We start from the raw sequence: 27227 nt of genomic DNA, 5'->3' as shown, positions 1-27227 counted from the left end.
GAAACAGTGAATATTTGTATACAAAGATATCAACACATCGAGAAAGACTGTGTGATCCTTTGGTATATCAATGACCTAGCCTTAAACCTCACCCCTTAAGGCTCAGGTCAAAGGTCAGGGCATCACACTCAAGGGCACGTACAGCACGTGATCAGAGGCCAACACATTCAAGGGCACGTACGGTACGTGATCAGAGGCCAACACACTCAAGGGCACGTACGGTACGTGATCAAAGGCCAACACACTCAAGGGCACGTACAGCACGTGATCAGAGGCCAACACACTCAAGGGCACGTACAGCACGTGATCAGAGGCCAACACACTCAAGGGCACGTACAGCACGTGATCAGAGGCCAACACATTCAAGGGCACGTACGGTACGTGATAAGAGGCCAACACATTCAAGGGCACGTACGGTACGTGATCAAGGAGAAAAGAAAGTGTGGAGCTGTGTGCACTTCTCCCACATGTGCACAGTCATCAGTCTTCAAGCACTCAGGATATGTGTTTGTTTTCGTGTATGCATGTCTGCTTGCGTATTCTTAGACTGTGTATATGTCAGGGTTTTGCAGGCGGGCTCATCAACCCCCCCCCCCTTCCTCAACTTTAAAAAAGAGAATGTCTCTAATAGTTTAATTCAGAAACAAATATTCTGGATGCAAACCTGGCCTCATCTACACACACACACACACACACACACACACACACACACACACACACACACACACACACACCAGTTCTACAACATCATCTATCATGGCAAGCTGCCCTATCCGCTAATGCTCAGCTCTTCAGCAGGTTTACTGTAATTTCACACAGTCTTACCTTTACACAATTAACCAAACAACACCTGAGGTACCTGTGTGTGGCGTGTGTGCATCATCATCATCATCAGTGGACGCACAGCAGTAGTCTCGTCCAGGACAGCTACAACTGCTCCGGATAATAATAACATTCCTTTTGAACTGCTAGGAAACAGATATTTAATTTCACTTCGTCTGATGACCTTTATGGACAGGTGACACTGTAGCGTGCTTCCTCCTGCTCTTCCTTGTTATTTACTTCTTTCCCATCTTGTTTCCTTCTTCTCCTTCATCCTCCTACTTATCTCTCTCATCCACCTCACATCCTCTCCTTGACCGTCATGCTCATCTCATTCTCTCGCTTATAATACGTTTTGACCTTTCTCATCTTCCTCTCTGACCTCCTCCTCCTCCTCCTCTTCCCTCTTTTCTTTTGTTTATTAATTTCCATCTATCTTTTCCACAACTTTCCCCCAAGTTCTTGACCTATGACCTCTTCTTCCCTCACATCCTGACCTTCCTCCTCTGTACCAGTCCTCCCTGCGTGACGTATAACAAATCACCCACTCAAAAAACTAATCAAGATAATACCTTTTTGCTACTAACATCTAAGCCCCTCCCCCCTCTTTCCACCCCCTACCTTGACCTGACCTTACCTATGTACTTAGGCGGCCCACCAACCAGCCAAGGTTAGGGCCTCCCACACACACGAAGCTTGACAGTTAAGATCAATTAGACCCGTGCCCAGGGTCGCCAAATGCAAAAGGTGAATACAGCAAATTTCACTTTTCACACGGGGTGGGTTGGCTTAGGTTAGGAGGCAGGAGTCACGCTGAGTACATGGCATGTGGGGAGACTACAACTCTCAACCTTTGCTGAGGTCTTTACGAAACAAAGAAACCGGTCACGGACGCCATACAATAGGTTCCAGTTCTCTACATCACGACCGGAAGTAAAGCATTGAAACCCCCTTCAACAGCGTTGGCCAACTGACACAGGAATGAAACAATAACACTAATATATTTTCTTTAATATTTCCATTCACTTTAATCCACATTTTATTCAATATATTAATAATTCCAATAAAATTATTAAAAATTCGTATTGATTCTAAAAATTCCTTCATTATACTTTTTTTCCTTCCGTGTTCGTGCTCGTCATGTCAGCCCGTATGGTCACGACTCCTCAGTACAACAATGAATAGCTCGACCTAAATGACCTTCTATACTTCGCAGCAAGTTCGCTCTCTAACTTCCTCCCCTTGTGTGTGTGTGTGTGTGTGTGTGTGTGTGTCTGAGAGAGAGAGAGAGAGAGAGAGAGAGAGAGAGAGAGAGAGAGAGAGAGAGAGAGAGAGAGAGAGAGAGAGAGAGAGAGAGAGAGAGAGAGAGAGAGAGAGAGAGAGAGAGCCCATGGCACGAGACAGACACATGATACGTGCATAACACATCCAGCAGATATAAAAAAAAAAAAAAATAAACATAATTTGTATGAAACTGGAATATGATTCAGTATCAGACAGACGCAATGCAGAAAACTATCATTACCAGACACATGTATGAGAGACAAGTCGGACAAAATTACAATAAACACTAGACCATGACTCACACATGACACACACAAAACACAAACATGATATTTACTCGCCAGAAACAAAAAGTAATAACATGCTGTAAACAAGGGATAAACTCCTTAACACAAGATCCCGCCATGTTGTATACGACACAAAAACACATTTAAGTATACACTTACATAACGCCGGTAAACAAATGACGTATTTACCCTTTATTATCCCGGATTTCACGCGGGAACTGACGACTGGGGACACCATGACGGGTTCCCACATGGCCGGTCTGCCCCTCGACCGCCACTATGTACGCCACCGCCAACCAACACGTCTCCTGGAAAGGGAAATTTTGAATATTTGGACAACATAAACGGTACATCTGGCAAGTATCTGCAACATAGATTTCAATTCATTTCCCTATCCTGTTCTCTTCATTCATATTCTTTTTTTTTGTTACGTGTACCGGTCATATTGCAACAACTGCTAAGTTACGCTCGATATAATACACATTTCCCATCACCATCCCCAAGGTCATCAATGAGAGAGAGAGAGAGAGAGAGAGAGAGAGAGAGAGAGAGAGAGAGAGAGAGAGAGAGAGAGAGAACAAAGGACACAACGATACATACGTAAAAGGTTCTGCCGAGCAGCAAGAATTCTACATCCGCTCCGCCAATACAGCCTTTTTTCAAATCACATCAACACATCAGATATTACCAGAAAACATAACGGAATTACTAGCCCAAAATAAATGCACTTAGAGTAAGAAGTAACAAGTAGCCTATGTTGACGGAAACAAACGAAGAAATAAATGTAAACTAACAGTACGCACTAACAGACTACTAACAAAACTAACCTCAAATAAAAAATAAAATGAAACACTTCTTGTTATCTTCCTGCGCAGGAGCAGCCAGCGGCCTCACCCTCTAACCTTCACACGAGGTCGTCGTGTCGTGACCTTGAGCTGCTGTGTTGTTCATCTCACGTAACAAAGTACAACTGTGATACTACAGTTTATGAAAGTCCCATTAAAGTTGTATTTTCCAACAACAACAATAGTGTAGTAACAGGCGTTGTCTCATATACTAATGTATGGCACCAACAGAGTATTGTCAAAACGCTGGTTTCCGGGTGTTGCGTACACATATTTAAATAACGTATCTCTCGTAAGATGCAATATGGTGTTCCTTTCGTCAGTAGCCAGGACACTAATCATCTCGCCGTCCGCGTCTTTGCTATGGCGACTGTAAAGTTTAAGCTAGATAAACAATTCGCAAAGGAAAAAATCACTCGAGGGAATCGGTACAAAAGGAGCAGGTATCTAAAATGACCGATTCCTATATTTTCTTACTAAACTATCTGCTAGCAACACAGAGTTGAGTCTACCATTACAGCATGGTTAGAGGTCTTCAATAATAACTTAGTAACTACTTCAAAATGTGTGCACACATGACGAAACCTCGTAATGACCGACTCTTGATTTATATATTTAGCAGTTAATAACGTTGGAGAAGTGTTATAAACAGCATCATTATAACTATGTCTCTAAATACTCATATAACACGGTGACACACACACACAAACACATACACACACCATTCTATCCTTAATGCAACAGTAATTAAATGGTAATTATAATCAACATATGAACGTAGACTCGTGTACTAGGTCATAATACATGCCTGACTATCTACATCCTCGTACTAATTCAAGACAAACCATGACGACTTTCGACGAGATTATGCCAAAAGGCAAGGTAAGGTTAGGGCTAACGATCACAGCAGAAACAATCTACGGTTACCAATAACGGAACACGTCATGTGGTCAATCATTATGCATGAGAGGAAGAGAGATTCTAATTGTTTATGGAATGAGAGCCAGCAACCTGTATGTGAGCGAGGTGGAAAATACAGCGAAAGGCTATTCTGATTCTGACAAAGAACCCAGAGACTCTTCATTCAGGAAGAAAGACATTTTGATTAAGTTACCCTCTCAAGACAATTTTTTTTTATTACGAGTTTTCTCTCACTAGCAACAAAAGAAAAGAAAACCTTGAGTTTAAGGCCTTGCCTTACTTCAGTTTACGTTGATTATAAAGTTTCAGTCCCCAGATTTTATTTTCGGTAAGCGATACGTCACATGTCTAATTTTGTAACTCGTTTACATGTGTTAATCATTACAAAGTATATTCAGAAATAGTACCAGTCATCGATTTCTTCACCTGTCAGAATCGGCAGGGCTGCGTTGACAAACTGTAAGTACGTTTAGGGCCTCTGGTTGGGCAGTTTAACTTAAATTCTAACTTAATCCAGGAACGTAAAGTTCCAAGTCAGGTTCATGTGATAAGTTCCCAGATAGCCTTAGGTATGAGATGTTGAGTTTGGTTTTATCCTTTCGTGCTGAAGATAGATCTTCTGATTATGGCTTGGGAAGTGACCTAACCTAATCTACACTGGGACCTAACACGACCAATTTCTTAACCAACTAGTTAACCCAAGACATCCAAAGGATCTAAGCACTTAACACGAAACATTTCTGCATTTTATTCTACCGGTTCCGTAATATGGAATAATTGTGGACAATACTGGTTTCCGCGACTCCCTAATACTGTAGTTATCAAACGCTGGCCCGTTTATTTCCCGTACTTACACTTTATTAATGAATCTACCAACTTTTCCTTTCTTGAACTGAATAACATAATTACTAATTTCTCCCTAGTATTTTTTCTATATTTGAAATATCAAGATTCATACATATATCAATTATTTTTTATTAAGCAATGTCTATCGGCTTCACTAGAGTGCTCATGTCCGTCGCCATTCTTAAACCTTCACTATATGTTCGAGTAAAAAAATAAAAATTGATAAATCAACCTCACCCAGCCATATCCACCTCACATCTGGAAAATATCACAATAAACTAGTCGGTAAAAAAAGACGTCAAACCTCCCCAGTACCAACCAGTTAGCAATATACCAACTACGTATTACCAAACTTGCTAACATTATCATAAATACATCAACCCTCGATACCTTTTATCTGGGCATGCTGGCCTAACAAGTGTCTAGTCATCAATAACTATCAGTTTGGTTTACAATAATTCTTAATTATTTCAAGTGGGGTGGTCGTGTGAAGACTCGCCCACCTTACGTCTGGCAGCACGGGTGTGTCACGACTGCCAGAGTGGTGTGTGTGTGTGTGTGTGTGTACCTGTGGTGTAGTGGGCTCTCGGGAGGATGTGTGCGTTGTGTACTATGAGATGAACTGCTACATCCCAAATAAATTTAGTTCATGAACATGAAAATTAGTTGCCAAATTACTTTACTACCCAAGTACACAGGTGACGTACTGGTCTAACGTTCACAGAAAGTGACGTACTGCTTTGCTTTGATATGCAGACTTATGTTGGCTTTAAGTCTCTATCTTGTGCTTTCAGTCTTGATATACTAATTATATTTCGTACTGACTTAAAAATAAGTTAATTCTGTACACTGAACACCTGACATAACAGTGTTGACATTTTATGACACTTGCATACGGTCATGATTTGGTACACAACCAATTTTCCTTATATAACTTCTTAATCACGCACTGAATACAATTCTTAAGATGCCAGTAAACACCACCAATATATATATACTTACTTTCACAAGGAGATATGTCACGAGGGAATCCAAGAGAAGCTGAACTGTTGTGTAATATGCCTTGTTGTTCGTCTGGTCAACATATGAAATGAACTTGTGAACGCATGCTTGCAAGCAACACACACACACCTGTCTAAATGTTTTTCTGCCTGTTTCTAGCGAATAACAAACCTTCATCATTTTATTGTTGTGGCTTTGAAAAAATATTGTTTAAATGAGTAAAAAAGAAGGTGAAGGATATGTTTTTTAATCTAGAGAATTAAAAATCCGAATAAAAAATGATACTGTACATATGCAAGTAATTCCTTTTCTTTTCCTGTGTCCATAGATCTACCTAAGGCAGTCACAGGGGAGTATATTATATAATGTTAGAACTTGATAAATAAAGGTGAAATGTAATCTTGTATATGAGGGTGGGTGGAAAGAATACTATGTAAGTTCGTAACCTCATGCGTGTCCTGCGATTGCGATGCAGTGAAGGAACAAAGAGCCAAATGAGAATTTATCTTTTTCCATATGGATCAGTCATCTGTTGACGATGCTACCCATACTGTTTCTTTGTATCCTCCAAGTTATTTCCAACACCAACCAATTCACTATCCTTGAATGAAATTGTATACCACATATCGTGTGAGTTTCATGGTGCCCTAAAATGAAATTTTACACTTTTCTGATATTCTGTATAGTACAACAAAATGACTAGAACGAATTGAGGGTTTACATCTTGAAGATGTCATGTTTCCATGTCAAAAAAGTTGTGACATTTTGAGATATGGACAAAAATATTCATTTTGTTGGAAAAGGACTTAAAAAGTAATATAATATATTTATTAATCATTAATATCACATTACTCAATACAGTCTTTTGAATGAAACTGATTCACATTTTTATATCTTATGTACAGTAACACTGAGGAAAAAATCTAGAATTATATATATGAATGGTTCTGAACCACATCACACAGGAGCTACATTCATATTAAAAGTAATTAGCTTTAGCATTTGAAGTTTATAAGATTGATGGTTATAATTTGATGTTGATGGCCATAATGACTCTTGCAGTTTATGGGCCTGAAGGATGATAACTAATAAATCACATCACACTAATTCAATTCGGTACAAAACTTAAGAGATTTCAATATAATTACAATATTTCCAGGAAATTAATTCACATACCTATAGTGTACGAACTATAAGAGATAAATATATCTGTGCTGAGACCATTACTTATATAACAAAAAGCAAATATCAGAAATGGCACCATGACAAAAGTACGGTGATAAGGCTGGATACATGAAGGTATAAACATTAGATAGCAGTAGCAGGTAGGAATATTAGGTAGGAGCATAAAGTAGACAAAGTCAATAGGAACATTAGGTAGGAGCCTCTGCAAACACTGCGCTGGAGTTGGCCTCTGCCAGTGCCCTGTTGAAGATGAGCCACTAAAGGTTAAGAAAATGCAATGATGTTTACTAGTTATGGAGGCTCTTATTGCCTTGGCCATCCTTTGAGGGAGTTCTAGGTGAGAACAGGCATCAGGCATATAGACAGATAGATAGACATGTGTATATGTAGGTATGTAGGTGTACTGCTGGATTTAATGGATATCATCAACCCTTCTGATGCTCAACTGATTTATTTGGCCTTCTCTAGTCTGCAAGGGTAAAAGCCCTTTTTTCATTCCTATAATTTTTCTCATAAAAAATGATTAGTACTTAACTATTTCTAGTTATGATAACATAGTTTATCAAACTGGCTAATCCTATGTACAAGATCAGATGCATAAAAACTGAAAACCAAAGTATATGTAATCAATTAAGATTTATGCATTCTTAGTTTAGGAAAAGCCTTTATCAGACTGGCCAATCCTAAGCACAGGTAGCAAGGACATGACAGTAAGCACCAGAGATGTGGCAAGTTCATACAGAAGGTGCCCAACTGCCCACCTTGGGCACAAATGGGCTGAGAGCTCCAACCAGTTCCAGTGACATTCTTTGTTTGAGTTGCCATTCATGACCAGCCAGAAGAGCCTACAATACACATGGAATTCAACTTGTACCAAGAAAGCATGATGCTATGCTGAGGGTACTATGCTTGCCTCAATTGAAGACAACAGCTGAGAAAGTTAAAAACTAATGCCATTACGACAGAATCTTTATCATACATCAAAACACAAAAAAGTCAAGGAGATTTGATGGTTGAGTTGTTATTTGGGCTCTACATTTATTGACTACCAGGGTCATTAAGGCTGTCAACATCTAACAATAACCACCCACTGATAATATTTGAATGTTTTCTTCAATCGTTAAAGATAATTCTAAGAATATACACACTCTCAATGCTTATATGGCCCTTGCAAAAGCTGACATTGCTGCAACATAGTTCTTCTAACCCCCAGATGGAGACCTACAAAACATATCACACCATCATGGACGGACCAGTTACAACTACTTTATCACAGCCCTCAAGAAGATACATTAGATTTTTTCTTTTAACTTTTGTAGGGTTGGTACCACGGCAGCTAGAATACCAAGCCAAATTAAAGAAAAGGTTATTCAAACTTAAAAGTACATATCTGAAAAACCTTCTATGAATTAAAAAAGAATCTTTTAAAACAAATATTTAAACATACACTTCAAAAACTCTTTTAAATGCTTTATAACTGTACAAATGGTTGACAAGAGACCAAATCACTATATCAAACTACATTCATCAGAATAATAAAAAAATCCATCAAGCATTAAACGCACAATTCGGTCTCTGAACATCAGCATAGAGATAAAACATACACCTAACACAGTATCTTAAAAATCAATATCTTTCACCGAATAAACAATATATAGATAGAGCAACAATATATCTGAAGAATATAACCGTTTCTTTTGTGGTTCAAAGTTTGCTTTTGGACATTTGGATAAAGCTATAACTGTTGAAGATACTGCCAAATCATGATTCTTTTACTATTTTGTTTGTTAACTGAGACAACCTAGACTGCATCAGAAAATATATTACTCATAACCCTCGTTTATACCAACTTCCCAAGAGGTGAATTCACATGTGCTTTCTTACCACCCAAATTTTACTTGTACCAGCTAAAATTCACACCTATACATTATTGTGCCTAACATGCTTTTGAAAATAAGTAAATATTTACTTAATATCAGTTCAAAAGAGAGGAAAAAAAAAAGGTCAATTGAATAACTAATAGTCCCATTTCATGTGTTCCCTGTCTCCTGAGAAAGCTAGGTAACATCAAGAACATATGACTGTACCTTAGAGGAAGAAATCCTTACTTAACTTCTTTTCCTCCTTTTGGAAAGTAATAAAGACATCAGGATTTCCAACCCCCTACTCATTTATATTGTTCATTTAACTACATTTATGATATTCTGTTATCAGATTACTTTTAATGAATACATCAGAATTCAACATAGTAGAGGATTTTCATCGAAGGGGGTACTTTGGCAGTGGCTGGGAACAGAACCCTCATTTTACTATGGAAACTTTTCTTCCTTATACAGTACCAAATTCACTTATACTGGCCTTTTCTAGGACTGCACCCTTGGTATAAACGAGGGACATCTGTGAATATATACTTTCTATAAATACAAAAAAAACATTCAGTAACCTCAAATTAAGCATTTTTCTAGTGATTCCTTATTAACATAAAGAACAACATAACAATATTAATGTAATGATACTCAGAGAAAACTTAAACTCACAAGCCTTCCATTATTTCACATATTCTGGTTTATATATAGAAAATACATATCTTTTTCTTACATTCAGTATGTATAATAGTTGTATTTATCAAAAGGTCGAAAACCTGTTTTTAAAATTAGGCAAAATCCTAAATTGCCTTTAAGTATTATAACTGATTGAGGTTAGATATCACTTAGGACAAGCAAATAGCTAATCATAATCCCAACAAAAAAATCAGCAAGCCAAACAGACTCTAATACAATGACTAGCCAATTCACATACAATATCTTCCAAATGAAAGCAGTTCAGGCAAGAACAGTGATATGCTGAACAAAAATTACTTGTATTGATAACTTAATTAAGACTGTATAAACCTATTAGTTACACTTTTCAGCTAGTCACTTATAGATAACTTTTCACAATTTTCTGGTTACCTTGTCAATATGAAGTCAACATAAATCATATAAATTATCACACATATCATTAGAAAAAAAACAATTATCATTCATGCACAGTAAAGAAGGCCACATGAACAGATGAGCTGAGAGCATAGCGGCAAGCTCCTGAAGAAGGCACCTAAGCAACTCAATAGAACGTAACAGAAAGACACTTGTATAAGTCATTGATTGTTACTAACTTTTGAGAAATTTACGAAATTAGAAACAGGGCATTCATACCCTGGGTAACACTGATTAATGGTCATCAGGAACTTTAGGATTCAGAATTGCTTTTTTGTGAGCTCATTTGAAAGTAGAGCATAAGGCCTCATGTATATCTTAGAAAATTGTTGGCTATAGTTCTAAATATAAACAAGTAACACACAAAACATTTCATAAATGAAAGATGATGTTGGGATGGAAATATCTAAAGCTATGCACTCAAGAATAGGGATGACGCAGCTACAGAGAGAACACCCTGCATGACTTTGATTGTCAAAGGAATTTTTTGTATGCTTTGTTTTATTAACTGAAAATCACCACCTCAGTGATAATACCACTGGATGGCAGAGTCTTTTAAAGTATGTACAAGCTACTAAAGCAACTCTGCATACTACATAGTAAAGCTCTATACACATGCAAGCTACTATGCAAAGCATATGATCATGTCGAGGTAGGGTTTAGAATTGCCTACAGCATATCAACTACCACTCTCATTATGCTGACAACCATGTGCTGTAGCTGGAATGTAAATTATGCCAACATCTTTTATGTAAAAAACAAAATTCTTTGATTACCATAAGTTAATTCTGTTGCTGTATCATCCATTTTCTTGTATGCATCTCTGTGGCACTTCATCTCTAAAGCATCTTACATTTATGATTAATAAATAACCAGTTCCTATTTTTACTTATCTGCGTACAATATAAATCATCACAAAAGGGAAGAAGAAAAAATAAATAAATAGATGAAAGCCTTCCCTGACTGACCATCCACTCACTAGGTCAAAGGCACAAAATATTTCAAACTTCACCTTCAGCTGTCTGGTTATGACAAAGCAATAAAAGAAAGCACACCCTCTTTGTGTGCGCTGCAGACCTGTAAAGAAACATTTTGAATGAAATACTTTTGAAATCATAAAAATAGACAGAATAAAGAAGAAAAAGAAAGAAGATGAAGACAAAGATGAAAAAGGGCTATTTGAAAAGTCCAGGAAATTCTGGTTTGGTATCTTAGCAAAGGTTTCTTGCCATGTTTTCAGGTATATTGGCACAGAAAATAGCCAAACATGACTATTAGGTACCTGTTTTAGCACAAATTTTTGCCTACATCCAGATTTTTGCATGCATATTTGTGTAACAGACACTGAGTGTCCTAGCATTCCTTACAAATTAAGTCTAAAAACTCTATGATAACTTGAAAGAAATGAAGTTTATGAAATATTTCATTTTGCTATGGTTATGAATACAAATAACTTGAGTGAGAAAATTTGAACATGCAAAAGTATCATTTAGATGACACACAGAGACAGTTTCAATCTAATAAGAAAAAGAAAGGACCATCATTAACTATGCATGGAAGCCATGTATGGGCAAAGTACTATAGCTAGATATCTGATTTAATGCTATGCTAATCTGTATAGCAGGATGATTTGGCTAGGTGTCCAATGTGAAGGTAAATTATTCCCTGGGGGAGAGGCCACACTTCCTCTTTAAGAACTGGCCTCGCTCTCGTATCCACTTGTTGCTCACTGAGGAAAATCAAAATTGGGAGAAATTAGAAGTGACTCATTTGTTTTGATTAATTGGAGTTATTGATTAGATCTTAAGTTAGCAGATGTGACTGCATCATAGATAATCATTATGATAACACGAGTAGATGTTGGTAATGATGTTACATGTATAAGATGAAAACTTTTCCAAAGATTGTGGCAGAATGTTTGTGTATCATGAAAATACATTCACTGTTTATCATTACATAATCATGTACATTATTCCATCTCTACTTCCTGATGACGATAAAGCAAAAATTCACTGTAATTCACACTAATCTCCACTTAAGAATGCAGAAACCCAAATATAGGAGGAATAAGGAGATAAGGAGATGAGTGAAATATGGTACACATTGGACAAACTAACAGTCAACATAAGCTACAGGAAGACACATGAATCATTACCATCTCCCCTAGAAGAAAACAGGCTGAAAAAATTATGAAGATGACTTACCCCACTTGGAGCCATGTACAACAGGGCAAGCACCATGGAGTGTGCTCACATCAGCTTCCCCTGAACGTCTAAGGTTGTGCCAGAATGCTGCAGATCCCTTAGAAGGCCAGATGGCTGTGCCCAGCCGAGGGAAGGCAGTGGCTCCCCCACGTGTGACATCACTCAGCTGTGGAGGGAAATGTTTACAGAATGGTCATGACTTGCACTAACGTCATGTTTTGCAACAACTGGTTGTATTCTTTAAGAATTTTTCCAGTGGTCCTTCTACTTGGATAGTCCTCTTATATTTCAATGGATGATTAAGACAGTCTATATATGTCTGTAGATTATTGAAATTTTGTACTATGTAATATTAGAGGATTTATGTCTCAAATCTTATTCTCTTTATCATGAAAATATACTTATCTATATACACCCATACACACTTACAAACACATGTTCAAGTGTAATCAAGACATAAACACAACATATTCAAGGTATAGACAAAAAGAATAGGTTTATGGTAAGATGCAAATCAGCATTTTAGTGAATATTATGTAAAATATCTCTAAATGAACATACAAAAGGTAGCAAACTCTGAATATACTTGCACAGAGGTGACTTTATAACATTCAGCATGTATTCTTATACAGCATATTCAATCGTACCACACAAACACTCACATAGAACATGAAGGTTGCCATACGGTCACCCATCAGCAGTTCTCTGGGGTGGATGTTCTGCAACAGCTGTGAACAAGAGTACGATAAAAAATATTCCCTTAAATCCTTTTATTTGCATAGCTAGTTATTTAGTTATAAAACTTCACAGCCTCTTCAATGGAGCTTCAACAGGTTTGAGGCTGTACTCCATGTGTGAGCAAGATAATATGGGGTTCAATGGGATGGGAAGGTCTTTGGTGATACTGCACTCCTTCTGTCCAAGACAATGAGACAGCCTCACCAAAGGTGACTTCTTACTCAGTGTTACCACTTCCAAGAAGAAACCGGGAAAACCTTATACAGGTATGAGCATATAATCATTTCTTAATCAAAATACAATTACATCTACAATTCTGAAAAGGCAACCTATGCACATGCAACTGTTCATAAGGTCCAATGGAGGAAGTTGAGATATCTATCTAAGAAGAAAAAGTTAAAGGATCCTTCAAAAATTAATATCACTAAGAAAATAACATATTCAAGGAAAGACGAAGGGCAAAATAAACCTGGTATCTCTTTCCTTCACCTGCTTCTCAGTCTTGTCGACAAGGAGGTAGTCATGGTGAGGGTTGTAATGGCCACCAATACCATAGTTAGCAACCTGGAGAAGTTCGGCATCCTCTCTGGTCATATCTGTTGACAAGCCAGTGATGCGGGAGATACGGTCACCAAGCTTGGACACCAATGGGTGTAACATATCATCCAGCCAGCCAACCTGCACACCAGATACTGTCATTAGAATGGAAATCAATTTCATCAGTTGAGGATCTCACTCAACCCAATGACTCTTCTACTTCAATAATCAGGTCCCAAATCTTCTTGAAGCAAATCCAGAATTTAAGGTCGGTCTAGAAAGCAGTAACGAAATACAGTTAATCAACAGAAGACTAAAATATCTGTCTCTGATATATATCTGAACCAATGTCAGTCCTTTAAATCAAATGGGACTTAAAATCCATAAGAAACATCTCCATTTTCCTTTACATTACAATGGCAATAACATTACTATCAGATTTGACTGAATTTTCCAAACAGATACATAGACTGTAAAAAAAAATTGAGTGCAATAATTTAGGTGTAAGGTAATTCAAATTTGGTGTCAACTATTGGTTGTAAGGCACTACTGCTTTCTCAAAATATATATGTAATACAGTACTCTTCATTTAACAATCTAAAGGAACAATATACTTTTTTCCCTGTATCATGAATTACATTATAAGTAACTATTATCAAAACTATGACTACTACCTCTAGTGCTGCTAAACTATTATTAATCTTTATTACCTCTAGTATTGCTATACTCTTACTAATCCTAAAAACTGTCCCTCAAAACAGTACCATTATTGTCCTGCTGACAATTATTCAACCACTTCATAATTTACTTATCTCATAATTGCATTCAGTTGTAAAACTGACTGGTTTCAATATCTTGTAATGTGTACCCCTTGTAGCAGATTTATACAGAGAAACATTACTAGTCAATGTCAATTTACACAATATTTAAACTAAATCAGGGATGAATCTTATTTCTGTTAATCAAAAAGGTTAACTTTATGCAAAATCTGTACATCTCAAGGGAGGCACTTACTATACTTACATCTTTCCATGACCTTCTCTGTAATGGATTACAAAGCTATATCCAATAACTGCTAACTGGTCATTCCAAGAAAAAAAGGATGTACCACTTAAATAGAATATAAATCACTTAATATTTACTATCTGGATATAGCAGTGCTTTGGATTAATATCATAGTCTAACCTTGGAGGTGCGTGTATCACTGACAGTATTTCCTTTGCCTTGGGCTCCTTGAACCATTGCTCTTGATAACTGTAGGGAAATATATCATTAAATTCAACCAGGAAGATATCACTTTGCTTAACAAAATATTTGGAATGCTTGACTCAAGAATTATTAAAAGACATCATATAAATCATGAGCTTCCACCACCATCGTCCTAATAACTTGAGTTTGTTGGCTCAGCGTTTGACCTGACCCCTACAAAACACCCTCCTTCCCTCACCATGGGCCCAGCAAGAAGCTTTAAGTGATTGATCTCATTGTCAGTAAGGACTTGGTGGAAGGTGAGGAGTTCTGGGTCCCAATGGTGTCGTTCCACTTTGATGGGCATCAGTCTTAAGTAGTCGTTGCCTCTCCAGTCATAGAAGCATGACAAGGTGGCCATGTATGCATTGCTCTGAGGAAGAAAGTAATTTATCAATTGAATATTAAATGTGAGTTAAATTAAAGGGATATTATTATGAAAAATTGTAGGGAAACATTTCAACAAAGAATGAAAGCATGTGTATAAAGAACATAGTAAGAATATGCAAATAATGAATGAGAGGCAGGTATGTTTACAGTGGAAGCAAATACTGAACAAAAGCAAAAATAAGAGAAATAAAAAATGCCAAACGTGTACAATATTCTAAGATAACAGATAAGCCATTTGAGAGCAATTGAAGGATTATGTAAGTACTAAATGACACTTGAACATCATACTAATCAATAATAAAGTTAGATATTCAAGTAAGGAAATGCCTGGAGACTGAAAAACTTGATCTAAAGGAAAATAGAATGTCACGAGATCTATGCATTCTCTTAAAATGGTCAACTACAAGTCTTGAAGGATGGAAGAAATCTATGAAACATATATACAGTAAGTAAAAACAGGGAACATGAAATTAATCTACAAAAGCAATTCTACATATTTGTAACACATGATTAATGGTGCCAAATTAAACTACAAATCATAAGTTGCAAGGAATGTAATCATGCAAAAATACAAAACAATTTTGTCAACAGATGGGTCTCTGTTTTCTCCAGACTGCAAATAAAAATGGATTGAGATAAGTATAGCATTTACTCTTGAAAGAACAACGGTGTACCTACCTATAATGAGAATTTGCCAAAAAAAGGCAGGGTTAGTGCACACATCTCGTTTGATGAATACTACTGTTTCTCTCCACCAACAACATTCCATAACTGTCAGTCTTATGTTCATCTGGGATTGACTTAAACCACAGATGGTTTTCTTTAAACACTTCTGTAGTTGATCCATTTTTGTTTCTTACATCCTCAAGTATTATGATGTATAACTTCAACCCTTTTCTGGATTCTCATATGTTTGTTTTTAATATCTTTCTCATATCTCCCTTCATGAAATTCTTTCAAATTCAGTACACTTATTGCAATGCCCTTAATTTGCTGCTATGCACAGATTATCATGTATCTCTCCCTCCTTTGTAGGTTGCAGAGTTCAAGTTCTTTTAACCTCTCTAAATAGTATGTAGGTTTGCGGCAGGGGTGTGTGATGTCTCCATGGTTGTTTAATTTGTTTATGGATGGGGTTGTTAGGGAGGTAAATGCAAGAGTTTTGGAAAGAGGGGCAAGTATGAAGTCTGTTGGGGATGAGAGAGCTTGAGAAGTGAGTCAGTTGTTGTTCGCTGATGATACAGCGCTGGTGGCTGATTCATGTGAGAAACTGTAGAAGCTGGTGACTGAGTTTGGTAAAGTGTGTGGAAGAAGAAAGTTAAGAGTAAATGTGAATAAGAGCAAGGTTATTAGGTACAGTAGGGTTGAGGGTCAAGTCAATTGGGAGGTGAGTTTGAATGGAGAAAAACTGGAGGAAGTGAAGTGTTTTAGATATCTGGGAGTGGATCTGGCAGCGGATGGAACCATGGAAGCGGAAGTGGATCATAGGGTGGGGGAGGGGGCGAAAATTCTGGGGGCCTTGAAGAATGTGTGGAAGTCGAGAACATTATCTCGGAAAGCAAAAATGGGTATGTTTGAAGGAATAGTGGTTCCAACAATGTTGTATGGTTGCGAGGCGTGGGCTATGGATAGAGTTGTGCGCAGGAGGATGGATGTGCTGGAAATGAGATGTTTGAGGACAATGTGTGGTGTGAGGTGGTTTGATCGAGTGAGTAACGTAAGGGTAAGAGAGATGTGTGGAAATAAAAAGAGCGTGGTTGAGAGAGCAGAAGAGGGTGTTTTGAAGTGGTTTGGGCACATGGAGAGGATGAGTGAGGAAAGATTGACCAAGAGGATATATGTGTCGGAGGTGGAGGCAGCAAGGAGAAGAGGGAGACCAAATTGGAGGTGGAAAGATGGAGTGAAAAAGATTTTGTGTGATCGGGGCCTGAACATGCAGGAGGGTGAAAGGAGGGCAAGGAATAGAGTGAATTGGAGCGATGTGGTATACTGGGGTTGACGTGCTGTCAGTGGATTGAATCAAGGCATGTGAAGCGTCTGGGGTAAACCATGGAAAGCTGTGTAGGTATGTATATTTGCGTGTGTGGACGTATGTATATACATGTGTATGGGGGGGGGGTTGGGCCATTTCTTTCGTTTGTTTCATTGCGCTACCTCGCAAACGCGGGAGACAGCGATAAAGTATAAAAAAAAAAAAAAAAAAAATAGTTAACATGTCCCAAATCCTCAATCTTATTTGTGAAGTGTTTCTGAATTCTAACTTATGTATTTCCATCTGTCTGACATATCTATATGATGGGACAGTATTCAATATTGCTTTTTATACATGCAGTAAACTTAACATATTCATCATCAACTTTCTGTCTCTTGGTATGAAAGTTATCATTATCATACCACTCATTGAATTCAGATTTCTCCTTAATGGTAAGTTGGAGTGTGAGTTAGAGCAGAAAGACCCTGGAGGAAGTGGAATGTTGTAGGTACCTGGGAGAGGACATGGCTGCCAATGGGACCAAGGGAGCTAGAATGAGCTATAATGTGAATAGGGAGCTAAGGTCCAGGGTGTATTTACAAGTATGGAAAGAAAGGTCACTGTCGTTCAAGGGCAAAGATGTGAATATTTGACAGTAAAGTAGTCCTGACAGTGTATGAATGCAAGGCATGGGCTGTATATATAAAAGAAAATACAGAAGAGAGTGGATGTCTTGTAAACAAAATGTTTGAGAACAACAGTGTTGGGAGGGTTCATCAGATACAAAATGAAAGGGTAAAAGAGAGATGTGGTACTAAGAGGAGTATGTATGGGAGAGCTGAAAAGGGTGTGCTGAAATGGCTTGGATTTATGGAAAAGATGAGTGAGAAGAGGTTGACAATAAAAGAGGACATGTTTAAAGTGGAAGGAATAAGGAAAAGGGGCAAACCAAAGAGGAGGTAGAAAGATAAAGTGAACTATGCTTTGAAGGCTTAGGGCCTGAACATGCATGAGGGTTAAAGACATGCAAGGTACATAACAAATTGGGGCAAAGTGATGAATAAAAACATGGAGAAATATATATAGAAATAGAAAGAGAGAGATTAAAGGAGTAATGGAAAGACAGATATAAAGATAAATTGTTTGAATTCTCAATAAAAAAAAAAATTAGTTAAAAATGCTGTGTAGTGATCAAACTGTAAAATAAAATGAGAGACAAGCAATGGTAGAGCCATACACACCAGGAGTTGTTCTCCTCGGCACAAAGCCTGGAAGTTGGCTGGGTCCTGGAAGGGTGAAACCTCCACCCCAGGGCGATATTTTGGGTCCTCGTTCTCCTTTTGTTTGTCCTCTTTCAGCGAGGCCCCAAAGTCCTCCTCTGGCTTCTCCTGAGGTACTTCATGGTGGACTGTGGTTTCATCATGCTTCAAGGGAGATAAGAGAAGGAAAAGATTGACACCCATCTAACAGGATAAAGTGAAATGGATTTCACTATGGAGAGGTGCCACTGCCCTAAATTTTACTGCACAGGTAATAGGGTAAATCTTGCCTATGAATGATATAGGAGGGATCAGAGTTATGGGGTGGAAGTAGATATGAATCATACTGCATAAATGGTTAAAAATTTAATCATACTGAACATCCAGGTAAAGAACTGAATCACACTGCACAGATGATTAAAGAATATAATCTATCTTGGTAGACTGTTACAGAACTGAATCTGACAGGGCAGATGGTTAGATGGCTGAATCTCACTGGACAGATGGTTTAACTGAGCAGTTGGAATGAGAAATGAATCTTAACTGTAAGTTTGATAAAAAAAAAAAATAGAATCTAACTGGAAAGATAGGTAAAAGGGTGAATCATAGTAGACCGATGGTTAGATGGATAAAATGGGAAAAAAGTGAGAAAAGTGAATCTTCATTATCATTAAGAAAGCAAATCTTAAAAAACAAAAGGGCTAAATGGAGACTCTTCCTACTCAGAGTAAGATAATATATGTTCCAAGACAAAGACTTAAGGGTATGATTCATACTATAAAGAATAAGATAAGAATGAAGAATATTGCTCTGGTAACACGAAATATTCTATAGTGTTCCTTTTTGGGAAATTCATAACTGTGGAGAAAAATAAATGCACCACAGAACAGAAATTATATATACATACTCTTACTATATGATCTTACAACACATGAGTGGAAGTGCATAATACTTTAAATAGGGCTAACCAACTGTTCTGTGTAAATTTAAAGATAAAAAAATCATATGTAATCATATCACTTATTGCACCTCAATTATTCTATTATTCTGTCCCTTTAATCACTTGTAATTTTCTTGGTTCTATTCATTATCTTTTCTCCTATCCCTTTCTCTTTCACATTCTCTTTCTCCCACTTCCAACTTTTTTGCACTTCTCGCCCAGCCTATTAAACATCCTCTCTCTCTTCCTATTACTTCTCCTTCCTTATATTACAGTTGCTTTTCTAATCTTAACCACTTATTAATCTCTGCCCTGTTTTTCATATCTTTTCATTCTTATCCTTGCCTTTCTCTCTACTCTCTTCACATACTCTATTCAGCTTATTATTTAAAATCCATCTAAACATATTACATATGTAGGATACTGCTACTGTGATCCAACAGTTAACTTCGTCATAAACTATCAGGTCTTCTCTTGTCTGGCGTTTCCATGTTATGTCCTCCAGCAGATTATCTCATCATAGACCATTAGGTCTTCTGTTATCTGGCTTTCCCATGTTCTGTCCTCCAGCAGATAACCTTGCCATAGACAATCAGGTCTTCTTTCATCTGGCTTTCCCAAGTACTCCCTTCATCTTCCCTATGCCCCACATCCTTACAGCTTTAATAGCAGTGTTGAGGAATAAGTTGACTTGCTCCTGGGAGATGGTGGCATTGCCCTCTAAGCCCGCCAGGGTGTAGGCCTCCTCAAACCACTGGATGGCCCTTGGGTATAGGCCTAGGTTGAATGAGTGCTTCCCCATGTAGAGACAGTCCTGTGCCGTCAGCTCTGTAAATAGGGGGAAAGAGGTATGAGAGAAAAGATAACAGGTTCCCATATCCCCTATGTAAGGAAGTTCCAAACATTCTTCTCTCATTTATGGTGGAGGCTAAGTCATGAACTTGGGGATGGGTAGAGTGAATGGGGATGGATTTCAATGCATGTAACATTATTGGGGAAAACAGTCTAAATTAGGGTTTAGCAGGTTCCCTCACATATATACAGTTCTGAAGACTAGCTCTCCATTCTTGGGGAAGGCATGAAAAAGGCTTGTGAATTGTAGAGTGGATGGGAATGGATCAGATTCAATGCCAATTGCATAAAATATGAATGAATATGGTGGGGTGGTGGATGTGAATGAAATGTATAGCGGACCCAGAAATAAGTTTATTGGAGATTATGAATTGTATATGAAGGAAGTAAGGTTTATGTTATAGATGTGTCACATGCTTCCTTCCTCTCCAACCATCCCTCTCTCACCTGCAGCACTCTGGACGCCCCATACGTTGCCTCTGACCAGTTGCGACATGTTCAGGTTGTACACATCATGTAGCCTGACCAGGGCCTGAGCTGCTCCATGTAGGTCCTCCTCCTTTGGAAGCCTGGTGTCCGGCCCTCCACCTATTGCCTCCAACACTCCTGAAACACATCAACATCTTGATAACATCGACAAAAACAAATTGTGACAGAAACTGATCCCATGTGTCTCTAAACAACGAAACCTTCAACAGAAGAAGCAAACTGGCAAAAACTAATCATACTCTTCACATTAATATACTTGAATGAAAGAAAACAGTTTACATATATAATTTGGTTAAAAGAAAGTTCTTCTTTCATGAAATATTTCTTGATTAACTGTCGAACCGGCTATGCATGTAGTCTCTCAACAAACATGAAGTAACCCTTAAGGGACTGAATATGCTTTAATCATATCGTGGATCTTAAAACAAATAATTTCTGTGTCTTCCTTCCTCGCAACACTGTATTATCACATACTACTCAGCCAAATGTGTAGTAAAGAAAATTCTCCTTAACTATAACTGAATCTGAAACATTCTAAGCACTTTATCAATACAGTATGATGGTTTAGTCATTCTTTATAGTCCATCTTTACTTCTCCCTCCCTCCCTCCCTCTTCGTCTCCCTCCTGACCTTCCCAGTAATCAGTCTTCGCCTGGTCCTCGATGTGACGCCAGTCAACAGTCAGCCGCTTCATCAGGTGGAAAGCGTGGACCGGGTTGCCCGCTAGCTTTTCCATGATGACGTCATCCGTTGCTGCCTCCTCCGCCCACACCTGCTGATACTCGTGTAGGTACCTGAAGTGTGGCACACCCAGGTTACAAGTGGCTCTCACACGAGGGATGACATCAACTCATTACATGTGATTATGACTGTGAACCTAAATTGATTTACCCACCATCAAGTGTCTATCATCAACCCATCGATGACCATGTGGGAATTTTACATCTATCTAAATCATGAACTGACGTTTGATATAAATGGTTGCTACATCTGTCGTCACAATCATCAAGCCATCAACCTGAGCTGCGTCTCACATAACATCACTCACTCTCATGATTTCCAGAATCTTGTTGCCACATTCCCCTTCTTCACTTCACACCACTTAACAGATAATTGTTACACTTTATTCACACACACACACACACACACACACACACACGTCAACAAGCAAGCAGTCGTCAGGTTTCCTCCCGTACCAGGTGTTTGGTCACGTCACAAGGCACACCATTAATTCTTCACACCCTAAAACTCCCCCGAACACTGCGGTGTTCCACCCGCCGCCCACTACATCTGCCGCCCACTACACCCACCGCCCACTATACCACTGACTGTCGGGTTACCTCCCCTCACACTCCTCCCATCTGGGGTGAACTCTGATGATGAAGAATCCTCACTTGGCTCCTTCTTTTCCAATTTGTAGAATGCAGGAGGGGGTTGCATCTCCAGGACTTCCCCCTCCCCCCACCCCTTCCATATGCATGAGATCCCTGCACAATATTCTTTGTGGCGAGAGACTGAGCTATTTTTGTGAGAGGACGCATAAGTTAAAACAATTACAAAAACTATTCTACATAAGAATAAAGATAAAAAAAAAAAATACGTAAATAAAAAATCGTACTCGTTTTAAAAGAATTTCATCAACAAAAAAATCTAAAAACATATAATCAACATCCCAGGAAAATACATGTTCTTGGATCTAAGAATAGGTATAATGTTAGGTCAAGCCAGAGCCAGTAACATACATGTCTTACAAAACAAACTAAACATTGTGCAAAGGTCAATAAACACTTGACCATCCACTCCAGCGGCCGCCACACTCCGACACCAGACCATGTTGACGTTCTCGTAATTCCAGGCGGATACAAGGTGGGTTGATGAGACGGTGGTAAATATCCGGAATACCTCCGTGTTCAAATTACATTCTTCTCTCACAATAAAGTTACAATTATCTTTAAATGATCCGCTGTTCACACACACACACACACACACACACACACACACAAGAGCAGGCAGCCACAAGAACCCCAGGCTACACAAAAACATGAGCAGAGTAAAATGTTGTGTGGAGGAGTTCTCTCTGGTCTCTCTATCGTTTGTCTGGTTCTGTGTCTATGTCTTTGCTATTTTTTTTTGTCTTTGAATTATTGCTTCGTCCTCAACTCTCCTCTCTCTCTCTCTCTCTCTCTCTCTCTCTCTCTCTCTCTCTCTCTCTCTCTCTCTCTCTCACACACACACACTTCCCCCGCGACCTGAGAGGCTGTTGGCCGGGCACACCAGATGGACCTGCGAGACAGTTAAGCCAGTACTACTCCAGCACGACCCCAGACAACCTGTTAGACCGCCCAAGCTGGGGTGACTCCTTGTCTGGGGTGGTGCTGGGGAAGGCGTTCATGTTGTAGCAAGGATCAGGAATGAGTGGCAGATGGGAAGAAAAGATCATGTGTAAAGTGGTGATGGAGAGACATAACCACAGGTATGGTCGTGATGGGAAGCAAATTCATGGATGAGTGGGTGATGGGAGTACTGGTACCTCGTGGTTGAGGGATGAGTGGGTGATGGGAGCACTGGTACCTCGTGGTTGAGGGATGAGTGGGTGATGGGAGCACTGGTACCTCGTGGTTGAGGGATGAGTGGGTGATGGGAGCACTGGTACCTCGTGGTTGAGGGATGAGTGGGTGATGAGAGCACTGGTACCTCGTGGTTGAGGGATGAGTGGGTGATGGGAGCACTGGTACCTCGTGGTTGAGGGATGAGGGAAGTACCAAGCCAGGGGTAGCGTGCGTATGACGGGGTACAGCAAGGGAGAAGGTGGAACTGTGTACGTGAGTTATGGGGAGAGAAATGTGTTGATGAGTAGATAGCAAGAGAAGGTCTAGAGAGCGTGTGGGGGTAGAGAAATGGGGGAAAGTGGTGCGAACTGGAACTTGGAAAGGAACTGAAACTGTAAAGGTTAAACACACACACACACACACACACACACACACACACACATGCTGTAGGTCAAAAGGTTGTATGATGGTTGAGAATGTCCAAGAGACGGGGCTCCAGAAGTGTAGATCTCCTCCCCGTAGAGTACAAATAACTAATTACAAATAGGTAACCCCACACATGCAACAACCACAACACTACACAGGAAGTCCTGAGATGTTAACAGTCTCAACCATCTGTCTCAGTTGAAATGTAAACACCAGTAATAAGCCAACCCCGCCAGGATTAAGCACAACACTTTCACGATAACTTAAGGTTTAGTAAGTCTTGCTTGATATCAGTCTGTTGTAATCAGGCAAAATAATCAACGAGTTTGAAATTAAACCGTTAAACAGGTAACTACATACAAACCATATAACTCACGGCAGACGAAGCAAAGGATAAGTTGCTGAAACGCATCGAAATCTCTCTACGAGTGACCGCCTTCGTTTGGCACACACACACACACACAGTGGCGGGCAGATACTGTCCAGCGCGCCCAAGGCCAATGGCTTCACAGCAAAGCAATGCCAGATACAATGACGCATTTAATGACCTTTACCTTGACCTCTATGGGGTCAGATCAAAACCCAGGCCTTTAAAATAAAAGTCGTACTCAAGAGTCGTACCGTCCTGCTCAAGGGTCGTGCTTTCGTACTATTTGCTGAACAATTTAGTCAAGCACAAGCCAGTGACACGGCAGAGAGACGGACACACAGTAACAATGACATAATTTTCTCATACAACATGTTGTTGTACTTTACCCCAGCATAGAAGTCGACTATTTTGTAACCTGTCATTGGAAAAGTATTCAAAAGATACTTAGAGCAGGAAATTGGAAATCAATATATACAAAAATTAACTATATATATATATATACACACGTCTACGTAGTAGCTGGTGTCGGCTCTTGCAAAACCATGATTGTCATTCCAGGTATTTCTCTGCACCAGACTAGCAGACAGTACATGGTACCTCTCACTCCTCATCTGCAGCTGTTGGAATAATAATTAAGCACAAGATGAATCTGCGGCCTTCAGCAGACTTTCTCCTCAACGGTTTTCTCTTCCACTTTCGTGAGTTTCAGAAAAGAAAATCACAACTTTTCATTAACTGATTTTGTTTTTTCTACAACTGAGGGAAAGTAATCCAACAAATGTTATCATACGTCAAATGATCAACCTCCCTTGCCTTCAGGATTAATTGATTAATTCATTGGAGGGAAAACTGTGATCATTATTCTGGGACATGTGAGGAGTGTCGTGTCCAGGTGAGGGGACGAGGTAGTCACGTATGTAGAGAGGTTGTTTATGGTCATCAGGTGAGGGGAATATGGTAATAAGTTATAACTAGGAAGGTTCAATGATATCATATCTTGGGAGGTGTCCAGGTCATCATATCTGGAGAAACATGAAGGTTTCATGTCTGGGAGATGGATTGTTGTGTTACATCTGGAGAGATGTGAGATTCTGATGATGTCGAGGGTAAGTATCAGGATGCTGGACTTGAGGACACGAGGCACTGCAATGTCTGGGGGAACGTGAATGTGTTTTATCTGGGGGGATGTGGCAAGGTTATATCTGGGGTAAATATCAGGCTGTCATATCTCAGGAGGATGATACTGACGTGTTGTCATAAAGGTCTATGATCCAGGTAAGGATAAGAACACCAAACGTGAATAATGTATAATGTCAACTATTTTCTCCCCCCCCCCCAAAAAAAAGGAGGGAGATAACGCTCTCATGAACACACTCATAACATACTTTCACCACCCAACACACTTGTTACCATCCCACTTTTTTTTTTTCTTCTTCCTGAGGGCGTCTCCCCACTGACCACAGCAGGCAGCCTCATGTGAGTAGATGTGTTTACATTCCCAGTGAGTCCGTGTTCACACACTCACTCGACTTGAATAATAAACACAAGACGTCACCAGCAGACCGAACAGGACCAAGATGCGCTCGCCTGCGACACTTTCTCAGATTATCTTGTGCAATTTAACATTGTGCAATCACCCACCTACACACACACACACACACACACACACACACACACACACCTATTTGCCTTTCCCGCATTCGTGGTCAAGCATCGAGAACAACCGGACAATGACCTCACTTATACACACCCACTTTCCAGCTGTTATATAAAATGTACCGAAACCACGACCCACCCACCACCCAGGACCAAGTCCCACAGAATCATCCCAAGACTCAGTTACCGAGACCGCTTCATATGCCCAGCTTCAACCCTACCGAGACCGCTTCATATGCCCAGCTTCAACCCTACCGAGACCGCTTCATATGCCCAGCTTCAACCCTACCGAGACCGCTTCATATTCCCAGCTTCAACCCTACCGAGACCGCTTCATATTCCCAGCTTCAACCCTACCGAGACCGCTTCATATTCCCAGCTTCAACCCACCGCCAGGACGTTCTTCATACATCACTTAGATTCAATTTCCTTCTCTTCTCTCGCCCTCCTGAATGTTTACTCCCCGTTACCTGAAACCCTCCTTCACTCTATCTCCCTCTATGCCTCCTCCTCCTACTCGGCTCCCTCCTCTTCTGACACATATATCTCATTTGTCTTTCTTCACTCATCCTCTACACATACCCGAACCATCTCAGTCCAGTCTGGTCGACCCTCTCAACCATCCACTGTGTCATTTCCTACAACGAACAACGCGCCTCATACAACATACCGTCGTCGAGCGTTTCATGTCCTCCACGTTCTTTGTGTTTCAAGTTCAGGCTTCACCTCCAGACAGCACTGCAGGAAACACCACACCTTCATAAACATACTCATCTTTCTTCTCACAGACGCTGACCTCTTCTTCCGCGAACTCCTCAGTGCACTCAGCACTTTAGCTCCCTCTTTTACTCAATGATTGTTTTTCGCCCCTGTGGCTCCATCTGTTGCCACAGTCACTCCCACGTACAGCAGACCACCTGCTCTTGGTTCTCGCCTTTCAAAATCATATTAAGACCATCCCCCCCCCCCCTCTCTCTCTCTCTCTCTCTCTCTCTCTCTCTCTCTCTCTCTCTCTCTCTCTCTCTCTCTCTCTCTCTCTCTCTCCTGCTACACATTATCACCATCTTCTTGTTCATATAAACTATCGTTCCTCATCCCACACATTATTCCAGACTCAATCAACAGCTTCTGGAGTCTGCTACCAGCGCCGCGTCATCTGCAAACAGCGGACAAATGACTTACCTCTCGTTCCTCGATCCTCGCATATATATATATATATATATATATATATATATATATATATATATATATATATATATATATATATATATATATATATTATATATATATATATATATATATATATATATATATATATATATATATATATATATATATATATATATATATTCTTTTGAGCACGACGGTACCATCGTAAAGAATGAGATGACCTGACCATTATGGGTCAGGTCACCGACCTTGCCATACCA

At 39.4% G+C, this 27227-nt stretch overlaps 2 protein-coding genes across 2 annotated transcripts in view; both read right to left on the bottom strand.

Annotated features, from left to right (window-relative positions):
• LOC139747109 (uncharacterized) overlaps positions 1–6153 on the bottom strand; it is a 180103-nt gene extending 173950 nt beyond the window's left edge. The window contains exons 1-2 of the mRNA XM_071658941.1: positions 6008–6153; positions 2583–2701 (exon numbers count right to left, since the gene is read on the bottom strand). The gene's annotated coding sequence lies outside the window, so the exon portion shown is untranslated. The remainder of the gene's footprint in view (positions 1–2582; positions 2702–6007) is intronic.
• Positions 6154–6821: 668 nt separating this feature from the next.
• LOC139747103 (prolyl 4-hydroxylase subunit alpha-2-like) overlaps positions 6822–27227 on the bottom strand; it is a 70937-nt gene continuing 50531 nt past the window's right edge. The window contains exons 3-12 of the mRNA XM_071658927.1: positions 21427–21590; positions 20755–20913; positions 20114–20283; positions 18498–18680; positions 15094–15267; positions 14832–14900; positions 13599–13787; positions 13034–13099; positions 12372–12537; positions 6822–11896 (exon numbers count right to left, since the gene is read on the bottom strand). Coding sequence (XP_071515028.1) covers positions 11826–11896; positions 12372–12537; positions 13034–13099; positions 13599–13787; positions 14832–14900; positions 15094–15267; positions 18498–18680; positions 20114–20283; positions 20755–20913; positions 21427–21590 — 1411 coding nt within the window. The 3' untranslated portion in view covers positions 6822–11825. The remainder of the gene's footprint in view (positions 11897–12371; positions 12538–13033; positions 13100–13598; positions 13788–14831; positions 14901–15093; positions 15268–18497; positions 18681–20113; positions 20284–20754; positions 20914–21426; positions 21591–27227) is intronic.

Source organism: Panulirus ornatus, chromosome 5, assembly GCF_036320965.1.
Source record: "Panulirus ornatus isolate Po-2019 chromosome 5, ASM3632096v1, whole genome shotgun sequence".
In the NCBI taxonomy this organism is placed as follows: Eukaryota; Metazoa; Arthropoda; class Malacostraca; order Decapoda; family Palinuridae; genus Panulirus; species Panulirus ornatus.
This window is presented reverse-complemented; position numbering and strand designations above follow the sequence as displayed.